Below are 19,776 nucleotides of genomic sequence, written 5' to 3' on the forward strand. Positions count from 1 at the left end.
GCTGCAACTTCCACCCTATCACCCTGATTTGGGCAACTATTACAAACTATGTAGCTTTTCATAACACTACGTTCAAAACAGACGACCGTATATTCAAGGGTCACATGATTACTGTCCATGTCAACACGTTCAGAAAGTTGAATATTAATATCTCTCTGTAGAACCGGTTATTGATAAATTGACAGAAAGAATAGTCATTAATATTAGTGATGACAGTAACTGTTAAGACTATGATGATGGCGCAGATGGCCTATTAATATTCGTGATTGGAAGGATGTGAGGAAATTTCAAAGAAATAGTGGTAAACAATATACAAGAAGGAAAGGTGTGGGAAAGCCTGGAAAATATCCTCTAAGTAAGGTGCGTATCACATATAGCCTTTATAAACTGTAAATTAGTGAAATAACATATTTCGCTTATGAACTTAGCACGTAGTAGTCTTCAGCATAGCGCAGCACCCAAAACAGCCACGTGAAGGGTCTTGTCCACCAGTGCTATAGTCCCCCACTACTCATACTGCAGCATGACCTTGAGGCTTCACCACTCAGTGAACGACCAGTACACAGATTGACTAGTACTGTAGAGGTGAGGGAGAGGCCAATTTAGGATTTCTTGGAAGTAAGTTCTTACATAAATTTTTTTACATGACAATGTAGAATTGTGGACAAGGAAGTGAGAGATTAATTCATCACAACCCTTACTGGATTGCCTGGTCAATTCCACAATTGCTTTTCAATTGTCTTCTGTGTATTGAAGCTTTTCTGCAATTATGAGTGTGAAAAGGAAAGTGCTTTCCTTACTGGATAGATTAGAAATTTTGCAATAGCACACTGAAGTACCGATCTTGCCGATTCTTGGGAATTTCATCATCCAAGTTACAAATGATAAAAATAATGATTCAATCACTGCAGCTGCGACATCAGGAGGATGTACTAATGTATGTACAATATAGTACATATTGTACATCTATATCTCAGGGTCAATACTGTGACTGTATGCTTTGTGTCAGATGGTTGAATATAGGGCAGTGTGTCACGAGTCTGATTCTTTGTCGGCATCGCACGTGCTTGTCCTTGGGCAGGGCGGTGAGCAGTCTCCAACCTGAAGGGGAAGCTCTAACTGGGTCAGAAGATAAAAATAGAAATAAAAAATGAAGAGAGAAGAAAATAGCTGGAATATGTTCGCGTGCAGTGGTATTTAGTTAAAAGTAAAGAAAAGATTATTAATAACATCGAATGCTTGATATGTGTAGTTCTGAAGGTGTATAAAGGTGAAATTATACTGGAAAGTGCTAATGATATCATATGTGAATTACAATAATAGGTTATTGAATTTATATCTAATTTGAATGGTATACTGGCAGAAAGTAATCTGAATTTAATTAAAGGAACTGACAGGAATTCAGTACTGGAACTGACTCGTACTTCCTACGATGAGTGGGTTACTGTGTTACTTAAAGCGAGTCATACGCACGCTCATTCTCACTACACCTCACTTCCCGCTTCAGCTCACTTCATCGCAGTTATTCGTCAGTGACACTTGGGACGTCAGTGGAGATACAGTCATCACCAGGGATACTGGACGCATATCCAGCGTTAAGTTTATACTTAAACTGTGTCAACCTAGACGACTACAATTAGTATTCAACCAACAGATGTCGAAAAGATACAGATGAATAAAGTACATGTTTTTCTATAACAACTTGCAGGACTGTGCCTAGGACCTTTTCCTAATTTATTCTGTACAAGTTTCAGCAAAATCATCGGGAAGTGTTAAGTGGAAGAGGACCTCAACAGCATTCATCGCAAGAATATGGGAGTTTGTGCTGGATTCTACACATTTTCCATCATGAATTACTAAGTCAATGGACCGGCGCCAACAGCGGAGAGATGCTAGGATTTCAACCCTAGAATGTTCGATTGAGGACACCAGGAGCTCAACATGAAGACTACAATATTAAGTTAAGTCGACAACGTCTTATTTATATCTGTTCTTTGCAGCACTTTAGCTCTATTTTATTCTTTTGGTGTGGTCTTGCAGCCTAGTACTTGATTTCTTTTTCATATTTCCTTAATTGTTCCCTAATATTCGAATTAGGACTTGAAGTTTAATTCATATACTTGATTCAGATTCTTGACCACGTGTTACCAAGTTCTGAAATGACAGATCAGTTGAAGTTATCCATGTGTTATCTTAATCATCCTTTCTTATTTAATGAATTTCATTGCATTAGCGAGTTAATCTGTGTTGTAGGAATTTATTGAGATAATATTTTCCCTATATTTTTGATATTTCTGTGATATTTGGACTTTCATTCGTACCTCGTTTTAATTGTAGTATGTCATCAGGATGTGAATTCCGGAATGAGATGATGGATTTATGAGGAGTACGTGAGCAGTGATATATAATTCTTACTGGTTTATTTAATCGACATCAAAGAAAAGTATGAAGTTTTTAACTTTAAATTATTTAATCGAGACGAATTTAATGGGAGTAAGACTTGTTTTTGGACGATAACATTGTAACCGTACGAATGTACGATCCCTGAATTTTTAGGTTAGGAAATTTTCGTAATGTACAGTAGTTCGTAATATTGAAGTCATGAAAATCATGTAATTTTGTTCACTTATGTGTAAAAACATAATATTAGAAGAAGAATTTGTACTAGGGAATTTTATATATGTTAAACTTTAATTTGTGTAAGTGTCTGCACATGGCACGGCAGTGTAGGTTGCTCAAGAATTGTGCACCACGGAAAACAGTGGCTATCGGGAAAGATGCTTGAAGTCAGTTGAAAGTGTTGCAACAAAGTGGCTTGGAAACCCGGGGTACGGCAGGTAGTTTAGGCTGAAGATTGGAGTGGATCAATGCGGATGTACGTGAGAGGACGTTCTATGTCACATCAGACGCACGATAGCCAATACGAGGGCTTTGTTTTAAGTGAGCTTCGGTTGACTGAGTGACGCATGAAGAAGTGCCTGTGAGAGCATTGCTACCAGTAAATTTTCGGGACGCTATAACCACGTGTAGCAAGCCTATATAAGTATGTACGCGTGTGTGGCAAGGATTCCGATTCTGACTGTTTGTGTTTCTCATTCGGACTGGTGCGCGGGAGCTACATACTTTGCGCAGTTTCCTATGCGATGTTCTATTGTTCTTGAGTATCCATTACGGAGTGGGCACTGTATAATCACAGATGCTAACGAGTTTCTGGCTTTCCGGTGGCCGTTCTGTAAAAGGTGCTACTAAGTATTTGTTACTCAAACTCTGTATAATAATTAGGCCTATACTATAATTCTTCTATAAGATAATGTACAGTGCATGTGGTGGTGCATACTGAATCTACATCATAATTATATGCCTTCGCAGACCATTTTGTAGAGCTTGAAGAGCTCTACATTTCTTGAGAAACAAATTCATCGTCGGCCAAGCATGCAGTTTCAGTTGGAGAAACGTGAGGCGTCGCATTAACCCGTGCGGCAATCGGAAAGGACTCAAGACGTCGAAGAAGTGTGTAAATAAGGTTAGGGATGCTCTTCGTAAAGAAGGTTGCATCCGTACGTAGAGAAAGTCATCGTACTTTTCTTTACCAGATTAGGATTTTCTTCTGTAGCAGTAGAGAGTGCAGTGGGACTCTTACCTGGAGGTATGTTAAGAAATGTATATATAGTAAAAATAATTTTTATCGATGGTTTGTAGACGTTTGTAATTTGCCTTTGTAAATGGCAAACACGAGTAGGTCTCGTCAAGTAATGCTTTTTGTTGGTCGTAGTTGTTTGTAATTTGCCCTTTGTAAACGGCAAACACTAGGCGGTCTCATCAAGAGATGATTAATGTGGATATTTGTCATATTTTTTATTATTTTGGGAGTAAAGTCATGAAATGAAACTTGCAGTAAATATTTTATCAGTAGAGTAAGCATGAACCTGCCATGCTACCCAAATTTAATATCAGGGGTTAAACAGCAACAGGTAAGGTTGTAAAGTAAGTCTGGAGCTTCGTCAGCCTGATGATCGTCGTCTTGGGAGAGGGAGTTGCTCGTTGCTCTACAAAATTAATTATTTCTGCAATTGTTTTGCAGGTGGCGCCCAAACTTGTTATTTATACTTATTTTAGTCACCATTTATCCATTTGATAATTTCAATAGCTTGCAGATATTACAACATATTCTTACGTAATTTTCTGACTACACATTTGTGATATGCGATTGTGATGAATATTAGTCATCGTTATAATGTTGTTATTGTACTCTGAATTTATGGTGTATTAGTACATGTGATATGAGTCTTTTGATAGTGAATTGTCACGTGTTAGTGCGACAATATTTTTAATACATGAAGTTGATTGTGGAAGGAAATATATATTGGTTCTTCGAGATCACATAAGGTGTAGTCGCTTCGATAAAGTCTTCTGATGATGATATTAAGTATATGCCGATAGATGTACTCCAGAGCTCTGTCTTAATATTTCGGAATAAGCTTATCCTGTTGTAACTCATGGAAGTCATTAATTCAAAGCTTCGAATGTTTGTATGAATCTTACTGGAAAGGCATAAAATTTGGAAGGTAGATTCTCAAATAAATACCCAGATTAATTAATTAAAACGTATGGCCTCAGCTGCCGTGTGCAGACATTTCAATTTGACGCCATCTGGCTGTCTGCTCGTCAATTTCGACGTTCCGTTTTTACTCTAGGCCCCCACTAGGTGGCAGACCGAGTAAACCGAAACTCTCTTGGGCGTCTGTGGCTGAGATTTAATGAATTTTGTCGGGTAAACACCAAATGTGTCACCAGAGATCCTTTACATGCCGACATCGTACGGCATGGAGTGTCGAATGGACTTTTTTCCGCCCTTCAAAAATCCGACTACCTCTGCCGGGTTTGAACCCGCTATCTTGGGATCCGGAGGCCGACACTCTACCGCTGATCCACAGAGGCAGATAAGACTATAGTTCGATACCAGGCGAGCTCACATTTATCGCCAGAATTCGTGCTCACGTGAAGACTTCACATTCTTCAATGATACTTCTAAATGAACCTAATGGAGAGAGTCATAATGTTAATTCGCACCTGGACTTGATGTAGATATTGTAAATATTTCTTCTTTAGAAATTTTCCTGTAGATAGTGGGTAGAATTAGTCAAATTTTCTAGTTATAAGATATTTCTTGTGCATTTATGATGGTTGTCATGTGTTAACAGAGGGTGTGACAGTTTAGTTGCATTTAATTTACAATTTTGGACAGCATTCCAACATCGTTTAATATTTTGATTAATGATTTTTTTGAGGATCAATAATTTCGATTTCTTAAGAATGACTACATAATAATAACGTTAGATGTTAGTTCTCACGAGGAGATAAGTGAGAAAGACTTTGAGCAGATATACTCGACGTCTCAAGTTCATTTTTACTTAACTTAAAAACACTTTCAGGATACATTTAATGATAATAAATATTTTAAAAAACGTAACTTCACTAACATTTTGATACGAGAAGAAATAAACTTTGTTAATTTTGAATATGTTTTTATCTCATACACTCCATTAAAATTTAATGTGCTTTTCAGATTGTTCGAGGAAGAATGCATTAAATACCTGGGAGTTAACTTCGCTGACGCTATTATTTTATCCTAAGCAATCTATCACAATGCAAGAGAAACTAAACGCCCTAGCAACTTCTCCTTGGCTACATCCTGATAAAAATTTTAACATCTTAAATTCATCGTTGTGTCCCACATGGATATATCAGTTCCTTTCCACTCCACTGGCAAATATTCTCCAATGATTTTTAGATGATGCTGACAAAATGATTAAGAGTACTCTTAAAGAGATTTTATCACTTCCAGCTGACACACCAGATGCAATGATCTATGCTGCCAAGGCCCGAGTCTTTTACGTGCAAGGTTGGAAGCAGCTCTACAACAGGTCAATAGCTGTAACATCCTCCGCAAAGGTGGCAATAAGAACACTAAAGCAACGAGAAGCCTCGAAGTTGAACGTGCTCATAGCACGTCCACCCTTAACATCGAATATCTCACCAAAAATTCTGCTAAATTGAAGGGCCTAGGAGATCTCTCAGAGACCAGGAACATAAAAAGTGGTGCCTATTAAATGAGAAAGGAAGGCAGATGCCCATGTCAAGAGTTTACTCCAGCCAGCTGGTGGATAAGAAAACAGGAAGAACTCACAAGCACCGAGTGGAAAGATGCTCTCAAAATGACTGCAAATGTAGCTCCTGTGCGTGCCATACCAGGCAGATCCAAAGACTGTAACCACTGCAGACGATGCGGTGAGACTGAAACTTTGGCACACGTCTTACGATCTTGCCCATTCAGCGAATGCCTATGGAACAACTGACAACATCACATCCAGTCTTCCTTGGCCGATATGCTATGTGGTAAAGGATACCTAGTACACAAAGAGGTCCATGGCCTCGCAGTTGACAGTGGGACAAGATGTATCGACATGATCGCTTCAAACCCGGGAGCAAAAAAGGTTTCATTCTCGACCTGACTGTCAGATATGAAGCAGATGCATAACAGCCCACTGATGCCAATGAACAAAAGATGATATATTCACCAACCATTCCATATTACCTCATTAAGTACACCATTGAGGACATCGAGGTCATAGGGCTCATGCTGGGTGCAAGGGGCACCATTCCTAAATTAATGGTCACCTACTTACGACGCTTTGGTATACCGAATGAGACCATTGTGAGCTGAGGCATACTAACATTCAAAGCCTAGATAGCAATCTTGAGGCATCACCTCTATGCTCCATCCACTTACTTACATCCATCAAAATAATTAATCTGCTGCTTCTTTGTTTTCTGTATATTATCAATGTAATTGTGTTTTTTACTCTGCACTCTGTATAAAATTTATATTGTATGATATTATATGTCGGTTTGGTAACCTCAGTCATTTGAGGAAGGATAAATAATATAAATAACTTACTACTGTATTACAAAACCATGAAGATTATATCGTATGACTAGGACAATTCACATGCCACAACGAAAGGTTAACTTCATGAACACCGCTTTGAATTGCGAATGTCTACCAGCTACAAATTAAAAACGTGTCAGTTATTTAACCATATCTTCGTGTGCAGTTCCTCAATTCAACCAGTGACTATGTCCAACAGAGGAACTTTTCAGCATTTTCATGATATTTTAACAAGCATTAATGGATTTTAATTTAGTCATATTTTATACGTTGTGCACACAGTTCATCCCAGATGTTTTCAACGCTTTTTAACGTCATTTGCTTGCACATTTTTTTTAGTTAATGGATGTGTGTGTACAGTTTTGCAATAATGCTGATGATGGCAGGCCAAGGCCGAAGCTAGTTCCTAGATTAGAAATTTAATTTAAACATTGCATAATATAGTAATGAAAAGGTGGGCCATTACAACATAAAGTTTATTATTGTTTGTCCTAGTAGCACATATTCATGGCAGACAGAATTTCTGGCATTGACGAGTTCAATCAGCATAGCCTTCATTTTTTTATGGTTGCTGCTTGGCTATGAACCAGGACTTTTCCATTAGTGCATTGCTGCTTTGTTAATTGGTAGTTTCCATAACACCTAGTTTCATCCATGGCAATGTTTGATATGAACGCGAGAATATTCCTGGCTTTTTGCAATAGGTAGAAGCATTTGACAATTGGCTTCCTTCCGTCAATCAATCAATCAATACTGATCTGCATTTAGGGCAGTCGCCCAGGTGGCAGATTCCCTATCTGTCGCTTTCCTAGCCTTTTCCGAAATGATTTCAAAGAAATTGGAAATTTATTGAACATCTCCCTTGTAAGAGCATGCAAGAAATAATCAAGTTCAATTTCCTTGACGCAAATATGAACATGTAAAATTACGGATATAAAGATTATATCACTGCAATGAAATATATCTGCAATGACAATTAGCAAATACGTCTACTTACAAAACATATTTCAAGAATCTGAACTTGCAATAGGTTTGATTCCCTGTAAATAGGAAGATTTGTTGTTTCTTGCATCACTAGAATCCCCTCCTAAATTACTTACAAGTTTGTCATGCTCCACGCCTACAACATTCTCACACGCAGTCTATTTTAACTTGGACAGTAACATGACCAGTGGTGGCTAATTCTTTTCATGCAATGTGAACACTTGAAATAGACACACTGGCAAATTCAGATGTTAGTTTTGCGATACAGTAAAACCTCGTTAATTCAAAGTCTTTGGAATGCAAAAATTGGACTTCCAATTAAGTGATTTCGAATTAACCACCAACATATAATTCAGAAAGGCCAACCCTCGCCGCGTCAAAAAGTATGCTAATACCCATTATTGCACAGTATAAAACTTCCAAATGTCATGAAAAGAATTATTTCCAAAATGTATCCAACAAGGTGTATTTACAGTATTCAAATAATGCACTTGGATAATTCACTGGCAAATATAACCTCAAGCAATGAAAGAAAATAATTATTCAAAGGCAAGGAGAAATCTATGCTGGCTCCCTTGTGCAGTGGATTCATTGGATTATATACTAGGCATTTTAGAAGCCTTGTACTTGCACAGAAAGCAATCGATGCCCTTAAAACATTGTGCATTATCAACTTTCCTATGACAAGGGAAGGAAGTAAAAAGTCTCTCACTTCTTCTCCTTTGTATTTGATGGACTTCACTCGCGCATTACATCCAGCCACCAGTCTTATATATAATAAAAGAGAACTTCCATGAATAAATGAGGTTGGGACAAGTTTATGAGTGCATTAAGTCCATAAGATATCTCTCTCTCTCGCTTCCATTTGCATTGCAATACAGTACAGTACCACAAGTCCGTTTGGGCTCAGCATTAAAAAAATAAAAATGAAGTTTCATTGGCAACGACAATATTGTTTGGTGGGTACGAATTGATTATAATTGTACCGGGCGGTACACCTCCACGCCGCGAATTCAAATATTGCGCCAGTTGAAACCTCTCTACAGGAGAAACTCTGAACTTTAAAATCTGTATTAAATCAAAAGTCTCTCGGAAGATGTCTCTACTGTAAAATTTGAAGTGTTCTGAACTATGTCTATTTCGATTTGTATTTGTTTGCTCTGTAGCAAGAAGTTTGGACATTCTCTTCTAGATGGCACTACTTAAGAACTATAATTATGCACCCTAGTGCGAAGTGAAGGAACTGTTTTTCGAAGAAATTTGGTATTCATAAGTTTGTTCTTCGTTAAATTTCTTTCATTCATTTTTTGGGTTGGCAGTATAACCCTTCTCTTTCTGCCAGTTTTGAATTTAACCAATCAGTAATTTCTGTAATTAATTTTCCTCCAATCATAGCTTTCTTCCTCAGGTTTCCATGTGTAATTCTTAGTCTACCAATAAAGTTGAAGGAGTGTGCCTATTCATTCTTGAAAGGTCTCGAATTTTCCACGAGGGTATAAAAACTGCCGATTTTCTTGTTGCTGAAGTGGCCCGGAGACATCTTTCGCAGTGTGTGAACATAAATAGCAGGGGGCGGGAAGCGCCTCTTTCTCCAAGCAGCAGTTCATCTACACGGTAATGGCCTGTTAACATCTTCATTTCTTGCTAGCTCAGCAGTTTAACTCTCTGGGAGGGTTCAAAACCTTTAGTATGTAAACTACCCTTTTAAAATATAAATCCTTTTCTGTCTATCTATAAATTACAAATCTGTAAAGCGGGGATAGAGAGTGCTTCTCCCTCTCAAACTCCCCTTCATTTTGAATTTGAGGTGACTATGTTTTCGTAACCGTTTTTCTCTTCCTTCTTAAAGTCTTAAACTTATTTGCCAACTAGTCACCTCCCTAGTATGGGATTAGCCCCTGTATAACTGGCCGAGTGCCACCTAGGTTTTATGTAGGAGTGCAAGCTACGCCTCCAGTCAATTTGGTTTTTTGGACCATTTAATTAACCCAGAGTTTGTTTTCTTCATGTGAAGGCCCTGTAGGTTGGGTACAAGATACCCCTGTTTCACTGTATGTGTGCCTTAAGGGCAGTTACGAATGAAGGTTGTTGTAGCCTTTGATAGGCTTGTAAAATTGACAGCGGGTTTGCTCTTTTCATCTTAACATTGTAATTAGGAGCAAGTGCTCCTCGTACTTAGGGGTTTTCTGCCCTTTAGCTATTGTGGTGGTGAGCTGAGAGCTCAGAAATTAATCTTGGGGCTCGAAGCCCAAATCTTGTAACAATTGTAATTTCTTAACTTGTTTTCCTGCTACTTGGTACCTGTTACTCTGTTGTTGTTATCTGTTGATTTTGAAAAGAAAATATAACCTTTGTTAAAGTTTTAAATTAACTTTAATTTCGTAAGTTGAGACCTATTCCCGCCCGCACCTTCTTTCACCTCTAACTACCACGGATAACTCCATAACAATAATTATGAGCCATGCTTTTTCGTCAACTGAGAGCATCGCCAGTTTTCACGGATTCTGATCCTCCACACACTGCCTGCTACGTGATACTGTGGCATTCCTTAAAATGCTGAATGCAAAAGAATTACGATTTCACTTGAACTTCAATTATGAAACACGCTATAGAGACACCGAAGTGAGTGAAAGTGCAGAAAGCTACCCCCACATATTTTAGAAGACGCGTTCTATTGTGACTCAGAGAAATTTTGAATTTAAATTACTCTGTAAAATACTATTTTAAAAATGTAAAGGCAGTTTAGCATTAAAAGTCTAAATTGTTTTCTGTTTAAACATGACATATGGGGACAGTTTTCTTCCATCTGTGGTTGCACAAAGCATAACTGTACACTCAACATCGAAAACTACGTGAACCAGTAGCGTGTTGCCAACTCGATGCAAATAAAACCTGCACCCCCATTTCATGCCTCAAATTTTTTAAAAACAATATGTGGGAACTATTCGAGTACATACGGTATATTATTGTAAATTATTAGGTTGAGTTCAGTAGATAAGAATATAATATTATGAGCATGTTTAATTATTTAGGTTCAGAGAATTGTAATATGGTATATTAATTTTCATATTTTTTACAAATTTATGTTAGTGGAGGATAGGCTGAATCATCTTGCTAGGGATTGTGCAATTCGGGAAGTTTGTGACAGTTGGATCAGCACGAAAGTCCTAAGTAAGGCGACGCATCCTCACCCAGCAACAGGTAGTAATGAGAGGCAAGTTAAGGTGAAACTGAAATGTCAACTATGTAAACAATATAGAAGCATGAGGCGAATGTGTATTAACCAATAAGAAATAGTGTTTGTGAAGACAGCATGGTGGAGTGAATGCTAGCGATTTGAATATCAAGAACTATGGGATGCGTATGAGACCTTTTACTACATCTTATTTTGTGGCATTTATGTCGATTGCTTTATCTCCTGCTGCTATTTAGACTACAAAGTGAGTCTGTAATAACCTCAACTGCATCATACAAAGCACACAGTCATCATTTAGTAGTGCCGACGTTATGCTGTGAGTGTTTTGCAACATCCGCTAATTACTATGGAGGTACAGGTATGTGCCTAATTTTAACAGCATAGCTGCCAACTTTTTAAGAATCAAAAAATAGGAAGATTTTTTAAATTCTTGGATTTCATCACGTATACTGCGCCACGGTCTTAGTGAAAAAGGACAGGACGAAAGGCATACATATCTACAGTTGCAATGTGAATTGACCATTAAACTTAAAATCTGAACCTAAAAAAAAACCCATTAAAATGGTTACCAGAAAATGTACCTATTCACTCTCATTTATGACATACACATGCAAATAATAATACAGTCAAACCTCCATTACTCGAATTTTCAGTATCTCGAATTAACTTCGATTTTCCGGCCGTTTGTCCTATTCTTCACGTGTATTTATTTCTCTATTCTCCAAATTCGGTTGAATGAATTTCTCGATTTCTCAAAGCAAATATTTTCTCCCTTGAAGCAAAAAATACTCTGTAACTCGAATTTTGTGCAACATTAACTGTGCAATACGGCCTTTGCGGTTTGTGGGGAACAGTTAGCAAGTAAAGAAAGGGTTCCAGTGAAGCTGGAAACTAATATGACGGGAACCAAAAAACTCAAACTTTTAGTGATCGGCAAATCGGCAAAGCCTTGCAGTTTCTCGGGTGTCAATTAATTACCGGTCACGTACGAAAGAAAGCCCAGAAGTCGCGGATGACAAGCTCCATTTACGAAATTCGGCTGCGTGATATTGACAACAAGTTTCAAAGTGAAGGGGGGAAAGGTTAACCACAGCAAACAGAAGAGACTAATGGATTTCTTTCCAAAAGTGTTAACGGAGCTATGTTTCTTGTTTCACTACTGTACTGAACGTACTGTATCCTGTCTTCTAAAAAGTTATTATAATGTGTTATAAGTAAAGTGATGCCGTAAAATAGAGTTTCTTTTTATATTTTTAAGTGGCGTTAAACATAATGTATTGTAAAAGCCTGTAGATACATATGATTCAATTATGTGCTACACATGCTCCTAAACAATATTCTCTATATCTCAAAAGTTCGATAACTCGAAATGAAATTTATCTCCCGGGGTGATTCGCATAATAGTTTCCTTTATTAGACCGTAAAATGAACGGAAAAGGTATCTCTGAACACTTCGAGATGTTTGTTATGTTTTTTGGCCATAATGTGAAGAAAAAATAGCAGAAACTGTCACCGATACAACTCCCTGAAATACATTCAACACATTAAAATCATGAAGTAAGAATAAACAAAAATGCACTGAAATATGCGAAACTACCACATACAAAACAGATCAGTATGTCTCATACATTAGTAACATACGACTCTGACACGGGGAAAAGCACAGAACTGGGGAAAAAAAAAAACATGTAGCATACAATTCCAATGGAATTATGCACAGAAACGATGTTAATAGTGCGCGAACCACACAATTAGAAACTCATTCTTTCATCCCGATTAACTGAGTCGCAAACGCTCACTAGCCTCTCTTGCTTGTAGGATGATTGCCAACCCGAATCACCAGCCGTAAAAGCACACATGCTGCTATAGCGAGCAGGAAACATGATACACAAAGGCGACGGACGATACACTCGCAAATTAAAGCATCAAATAAAAACGCTTGAAAATGAGGTTGGGTAAATTACACAAGCACATAAGAATTTATCCTTTATTCTACTGGAAGAGTATTGACTGTACTGGAGGTTATATTGGTCAAAAATAGGAAGAATTACAAATAAATCAGAAAATCGGAAGACGATTTAAAACAACAGAACGTTTCCGGGTAAATCGGAAGGGTTGGCAGGTCTGTAACAGTATCATCTAGGTGCACAAGTTTTGTTTTGTTGTTTTGTGCCCCTAGAAGTGATGTACACAAACAGTTCATGTCCATGATTACAACCGAGTTATGCTCATAATTGCATAGAGACTAGACACACACAGTTTTAAAGGAGCTCAAGGCTTATCATTAAGAAACGGATTGAGATATAGAAATTCATCTGTACATATGTGAAAGGCTTGCATAAGACAGTGTGTGTTACACAGGAGAGTAGACTGAAGCATATGCTTCATATATTTTGTGGTTGAGGCCAGGATACATTGTTTGTATAGGTTACTGTTATGTTATGGGATGTATTGGAGAGCAGGAGAAAGACTTTCAGGTGGATTTTATGGAGCAAATTGTTTAATTGAAATCTTGTGTTTTTTTTATTAGTGGAAATCCACCTGGTATACCACACAGTTTTCTTTCAGGGGTTAATAGATGTCAGGTAAGGTTATAAAGCAAATTCGGAGTCTTATCAAAGGAGAAGAAGAAGCAGGGAAAAAAAAAGGCTTAAAAGGAAAAAAGGAATAAAAAGAAGTAGTAGTTCATGATCGATTTTAAATTTGTTATTTTCAATATTCATTTACCTATAGTATGGTGGTGCCCTTTTGTAATAATCCTGATTTATTTAAGGTAAGTGTAGGTAATTTAAAAGTAAAGGAAGGTAATGGGGATCTTTTCAGCAACCATAAGTGTAAAGTTTCTCTTATACATGCTTGTTTGGAGTGAAATTAGTCAAATTATAATTGTCTCCACTACGTGAGGTGATGGTAACCACAGAGTTACAACATTGTTGCATTGCAGAGTAAAATAATCTGATACCTTTGTGATACTTCAAATTATACCTTGGGTATGTCACTGATAAACAGTAGATTTTATTATACTTTCATACCGCCTAACATACCTACTAAAATGAAATAATTCTGTTGTTATCTCGTCTATTTCTATGTTCAATTCAAAATGATTTGAAATGTTCATACTACTCCTCAAGGATCCACAGGGCTCATTAGGACTGTACCTCAAGACTCAAAAAATTCATAATATGAGGCAACAACTGAAAATGGTAAGAAATCCAGACTGCCAGAAAAAGCAAAAGACAGCAAATGAACGAGTAGAGGAAACAGTGAAATAATTGAAACCTGAACAAATACACATTTAATACAAAAAGAAGCCAACAGTACACATACAAGCTCCTTAGAGAAAGAGGAATGAACAGCAATACACTATAATTGTAGTACATCTTTTGTTATCTCTTCACAGCAAAATCACTCATATTTACCACCCCAAAATATTGGAAGAAAACCACTGAAAGAAGTTTTTTACCTGTGGCACTGCTTGTAAGGCGAGGTCGAACACTTGAGCGCCCAGGTGGTGCAGATGTTACACCTTGATGATGTAAGGAGTTACTGGAACTAGAATTTGATAACGTTTGTTCCCCAGTGAGAGCCCGCTTATATGCAGCATCCAGTGAATGCAAGAGTGCATCTGCTTGGTCAGGGAAATGACTTCGGAAGTTCCAGTATGCTCTGCAAAAGAAAATAATTTACCAATTCGTAAGACACCTGCCTTAGTTATGCAAATTAAAACTCTTTGTAACTTTCTTCTTCATTGCACTGGAATTCACATAAATTACTTTATACAAGGAACCGGTTGATTAATGGAAATTGCTCTTTCAGCTGGGAGGTTAAACCTGGTACATGTTTGATCCTGTCAAGTCCAATGATATTGTATTGCCCAAGAATCATGAAAGTACTACTTCTAGAGGGGAATGTTCAATCCTCAAATCCCACTTATACAAGATCGAAATGCTTTACAGCACGATGCCTGGAAGGATTCCTGTAATCCCATGGTTGCTTCATTTCTCTGAACCATAATGGAAGGAAGGTTATGATGAAAGGACATGAGAAATTAATCACAAGATTAAAAAAAAAAAACTTTTATCTTCACTAATGTAAGCAAGAACAATAACTAAATGGAAATTCTGAATCTTATCTTAACCCATTTATGCCCAAATTACTTTACAATTCACAGAATGAATATTTGGGTATGGATATCTTCAATATGGACAGCTATTTATGTCAATATGAAATTAAATCCTTTCATTCATTTAGTTCATTAACAAGGAAACCATACTTTCCAGTGCCAACTTAGTAAAATGTAACACAAAAACTTTCCAGTCTGTCAAACACACAAAAATGTCAGTATAATTATAACATTATAAACATACCTGTAAAAAAAATACACACTATTATACAAGTTTTTACGTTTCATTCATTTAGGTCCCATACAAACACAAGGGTTGTTAATGCACATGCTAAGTACGTTTTTAGCAATGAGGTTGTCGGACCTGCAGGAAATTTTACCAGGCAACAATTTTTTTTCCTTTTTTTTTTTTTACAAACGAATGTAGTATATACTTGGGCATGACAAATGTTTTTAAATCGAGGAGCCAGCACTCAAATTTAGGAGCCAGGTTATTTTTCTACTACTCGCATCATTAACATACTGGCATCTAGCCTTTTGAACAAAAAACAAAAACAAAATGGTAGCAATGGTATTAATAATTTTATGGTTTTATACACTACAACATATTAACACAAAATGTGAAGACAACACCCAATCTACCGATTTCTTAAAGGAAATTAAAACAATTTTTATGGAATCCCCATAAGAAGACATGATAGAGGAGATTCCAGGATCTGAGGACAATGAACTAAATAAAACATGCTACTGTACATACAAAATCATGAAACTAGCCAATTGTTACATAATTGTATTTTAATACTGTTCTAAGAAACTTGTAAATTATAAATGGCAACGTTTACATTGTATAGTCAGACTCTTTAAAGGATTAACAATTTAAAGTTTAAACATTATAAATGTAAGTTTACCTATCATTATTTACCATAAACCTTTACAGTATCTACGGAAGGCCAGGGGAAAAGGACAAGCCCCCCTATACGTAGTGCCCCCTGACCTTTGAAATAATTACCTAAATCCTAAACTAAAACATATACACTTATTTACAGGTAAAGTAACAAAGTACAGACTAATATATACATATTTCTCATTTATACACCTTTCACTCCCTCGTTCATTCTTCCACATATTCACATGCATTTTCTCATCGTATGTGCTTCCTAACATAACATTTAACTATATTTACATTTCTACATTTTATGCTGGTGGGTAGATTGTTCCAAAGCCGCGCTGAACGAGCAAAGAAACCTAGTATGTATGACTCAGTTCGCTCAAAGGGGGGTATAAGACACACCCCTTTGCTTCTACGGATGGAGCTGTAGAATAAGGAGAGTCGAGGGAATGGTGAAAGGTGAACAGCCCCTGTGAGAGACTTGTGTAAGAAGGTGATGTCGCTTTGTTTACACAAAGAGGCGATTGACGGGAGGGAAGACAGGCAGCTGTTCTTGTTAATTAGTCGTTCAGCGCGGCGTTGGATTCCTTCTAGTTTGTGAAGGTTAGCTGCAGTGGTAGGGTGCCAAGCAGGTAGACCATACGTTAGTATAGGTCTCACTAGTGTCAAGTAAGCCGTCCGTATAGCATTCGACTTGCACTACGGAGGCTTCTGTGCATAAAACCGAGCACCCTGGCAGCTTTGCATCTCACTTCCTCTGTTTGTGCGTTCCACTTTAGTTGTTCAGAAATGGTTATTCCTAACAAATGCATGGTTTTAACTCGCTCAATATGTGCATTATTAATGTTATATATACATTCTACTGGGTGTCGAGACCTACTTAACCTAATGTATTTACATTTGCCAGCATTAATGTTGAGACCGTTGACGTAACACCACACCGCTATAGTGTCCAAGTCTGACTGTAACTTGAGACAATCATCTGCACATTGTATATCCCTGTACATTACAGTGTCATCAGCATACTGGGCTATGGTTGAGGTCAAACATTTAAGTAAATCAGAGACAAATGCATGGGGTGAAAAGCTGGCAACAAGGAATGAGTTAGCAGGAAAATTTATAATGTCCAATAACGGACCAAATACATTGCTATTATAAGTTTACTCATTCGGGACAAATATTTCAGGTTCCCTATGGGAATCAACATCTATATCATTTCCACAGCCTCCTGTATAATCCTGGACCTGTAGTGTCTAGTGTGGGTAAGAGCTCGAGCATCTTGGAACATGATATCATGACCCGATGACATAGCGTGCTCAGCTATTGCCGATTTGTCTGGATTGTTGAGACAAATATCATGTTCATTTTCTTTGATACGGGTACCAATGGACCGGCATGTTTGGCCGACGTATATCTTACCGCAAGTACAGGGAATTTCGTATATCCCAGGATGTAAAAGTGGGGACAACTTGTCCTTGGTTTTACTCAGACTGTGAGCAATTTTAATGGCGGTGCCAAACACGGTTTTTATATTGTGTTTGCGGAGGACCTTGGCAATTCGATCTGTGGTGTTGTGAATGTAAGGCAAGTAGGCAGTTCCCTTCACTTCTTCCTTCTGTGAGCTTTGCTTGATCGTTTCTCTGGGATGCAAGGCTCTATGAATCTGCAAATCGCTGTAACCATTACCCTTATGAACGTGTCCACCTCCACCTGGATATTTGATGGCTCGCAAATTCATCTCGCCCTCTCAGCGAGTGTCGTGAGAATGCCTTGTTTTTGTGCTGGATGGTGGTGAGAATCTGCATGAAGATAGAGATTTGTGCGAGTAGGCTTACGATAGATGATATGTCCTAAGGAGCCATCCGGTTGCTTACTTGCTAGAACATCCAAGAAAGGAAGGCATCCTTCCGACTCCATCTCCATAGTGAATTTTATTGAAGGATGTTGCTGATTTAGGTGGTTTAGAAATAGATGAAGTTTCTCAGGACCTTCTGTCCAGACCACAAATGCATCAACATACCTCTACCATATCATAGGTTTGACGGGCGCTGAAGCAATAGCCTCCTCCTCAAAATGCTCCATAAAGAAATTACCCACTATGGGCCAAAGTGGACTTCCCATAGCCACTCTGCCCGTCTGTTCGTAAAAATTTCCACCCCACAAAAAATAGCTGGAAGTCATGCAGTGGTAAAATAGCTTAGTAATGTCCTCAGGGAAGAGGTGTTCAATGACAGACATGACCGAGTCAATCGGCACTTTAGCGAACAAGGACTCCACATCGAAACTCACCAAAAGTGCATTAGGTTGAAGGGTTATGGTTGACAGCTTGTTGTCAAAATACCACGAGTCCCTGACGTTATGATAGACCTATTGATGAAAACACAATATGAATTTTTTTTTTTCATAAATGTATTGCATAGTGTCCTTGACTACATGTGTTGGCTCAGTTGCTCTCCCTTTCTCTATGAAATGAAACAATGCATTTGACTCTAATGTTGTTGAGTCATTGTCATTTCCAAAATAACAGACAATGCACGTGCAAAGAAAGAACAAGGTCACGTGGCTGACTTGGTACAAACAGACAGAAAAGTATCTGAAAGAACTAGGATCACCAAAACTACACAAATGAAATGAAATTAGAAAGATCACTCACATGCAGGGTTTCAATGAAGAAGAGAGGAAGACTCACCCACACACCTGGTCAATGCAATGAAAAAACACACACACTGACTGCATATGAAGGAATATTGAGCTAAAAGAAAGGCTAGAAAATATTGATTCTGTGTGGTCTTTTTTTTGCTTTACGTCACACCGACACAGATAGGTCTTATGGCGACGATGGGATGGGAAAGGCCTAGGAAGTGGAAGGAAGCGGCCGTGGCCTTAATTAAGGTACAGCCCTGGCATTTGCCTGGTGTGAAAATGGGAAACCACGGAAAACCATCTTCAGGGCTGCCGACATTGGGGCTCAAACCCACGATCTCCCGATTACTGGATACTGGCCGCACTTAAGCGACTGCAGCTATCGAGCTCGGTCTGTGTGGTCTTAAGTTACCCATTTGCAAAGAAGCAGAAGAAACAAACATTTCTGTAGGTTTCAAATATTTGCTTTGCATATGGCTTTTAGTGCCGGAAGTGTCTGAGTAATGTTTAGTCTTTCTATTTGGCGCCCATGGGCGATCTACGCATCTGAATGCCAGATGATTACTCATTTTTATCTATAGACAGGCTAAGAATTGTTTTGATACTTTTGCAAGATAGGGGTGATGACGACGTAGGGAGAGTTTGAAACCGGGTGTTGGAACATAGCCTACTCCTGTCGAATAACGCCAAAGGGTCTGCTCACGGCTTAACACCTCCATCCAACGGATGAATCGCTATCAACAGCACCACATGCCCTCACTCTATATGAACAATGCAGAGAGGTTTGGAACTGAATCGAGGTTTTTAGCACACAGTAGGGTGATTAAAATTTGTATATCACCACTTGATATTCTGATGGTGAATTTTTTTCCACCAATGGAACTTGAACTGCCTAACCACGGTGTAAGACCATAGAGATTTAATGCCTTAAAAATTGTGGCCAAACAGGTGGGCTAGGTTTCAAAGAGCAAATCCTGTATATTAATTACACG

The 19,776-nt window shown here is 38.1% G+C and overlaps 1 protein-coding gene across 1 annotated transcript in view; it reads right to left on the bottom strand.

Moving 5' to 3' along the window:
• Window positions 1-19,776, bottom strand: part of chb (chromosome bows) — an 890,037-nt gene that overhangs the window by 295,737 nt on the left and 574,524 nt on the right. The window contains exon 14 of the mRNA XM_067147211.2: window positions 14,593-14,795. Within this exon, the coding sequence (XP_067003312.1) occupies window positions 14,593-14,795 (203 nt within the window). The remainder of the gene's footprint in view (window positions 1-14,592; window positions 14,796-19,776) is intronic.

Source organism: Anabrus simplex, chromosome 5 (genome assembly GCF_040414725.1).
Source record: "Anabrus simplex isolate iqAnaSimp1 chromosome 5, ASM4041472v1, whole genome shotgun sequence".
In the NCBI taxonomy this organism is placed as follows: domain Eukaryota; kingdom Metazoa; phylum Arthropoda; class Insecta; order Orthoptera; family Tettigoniidae; genus Anabrus; species Anabrus simplex.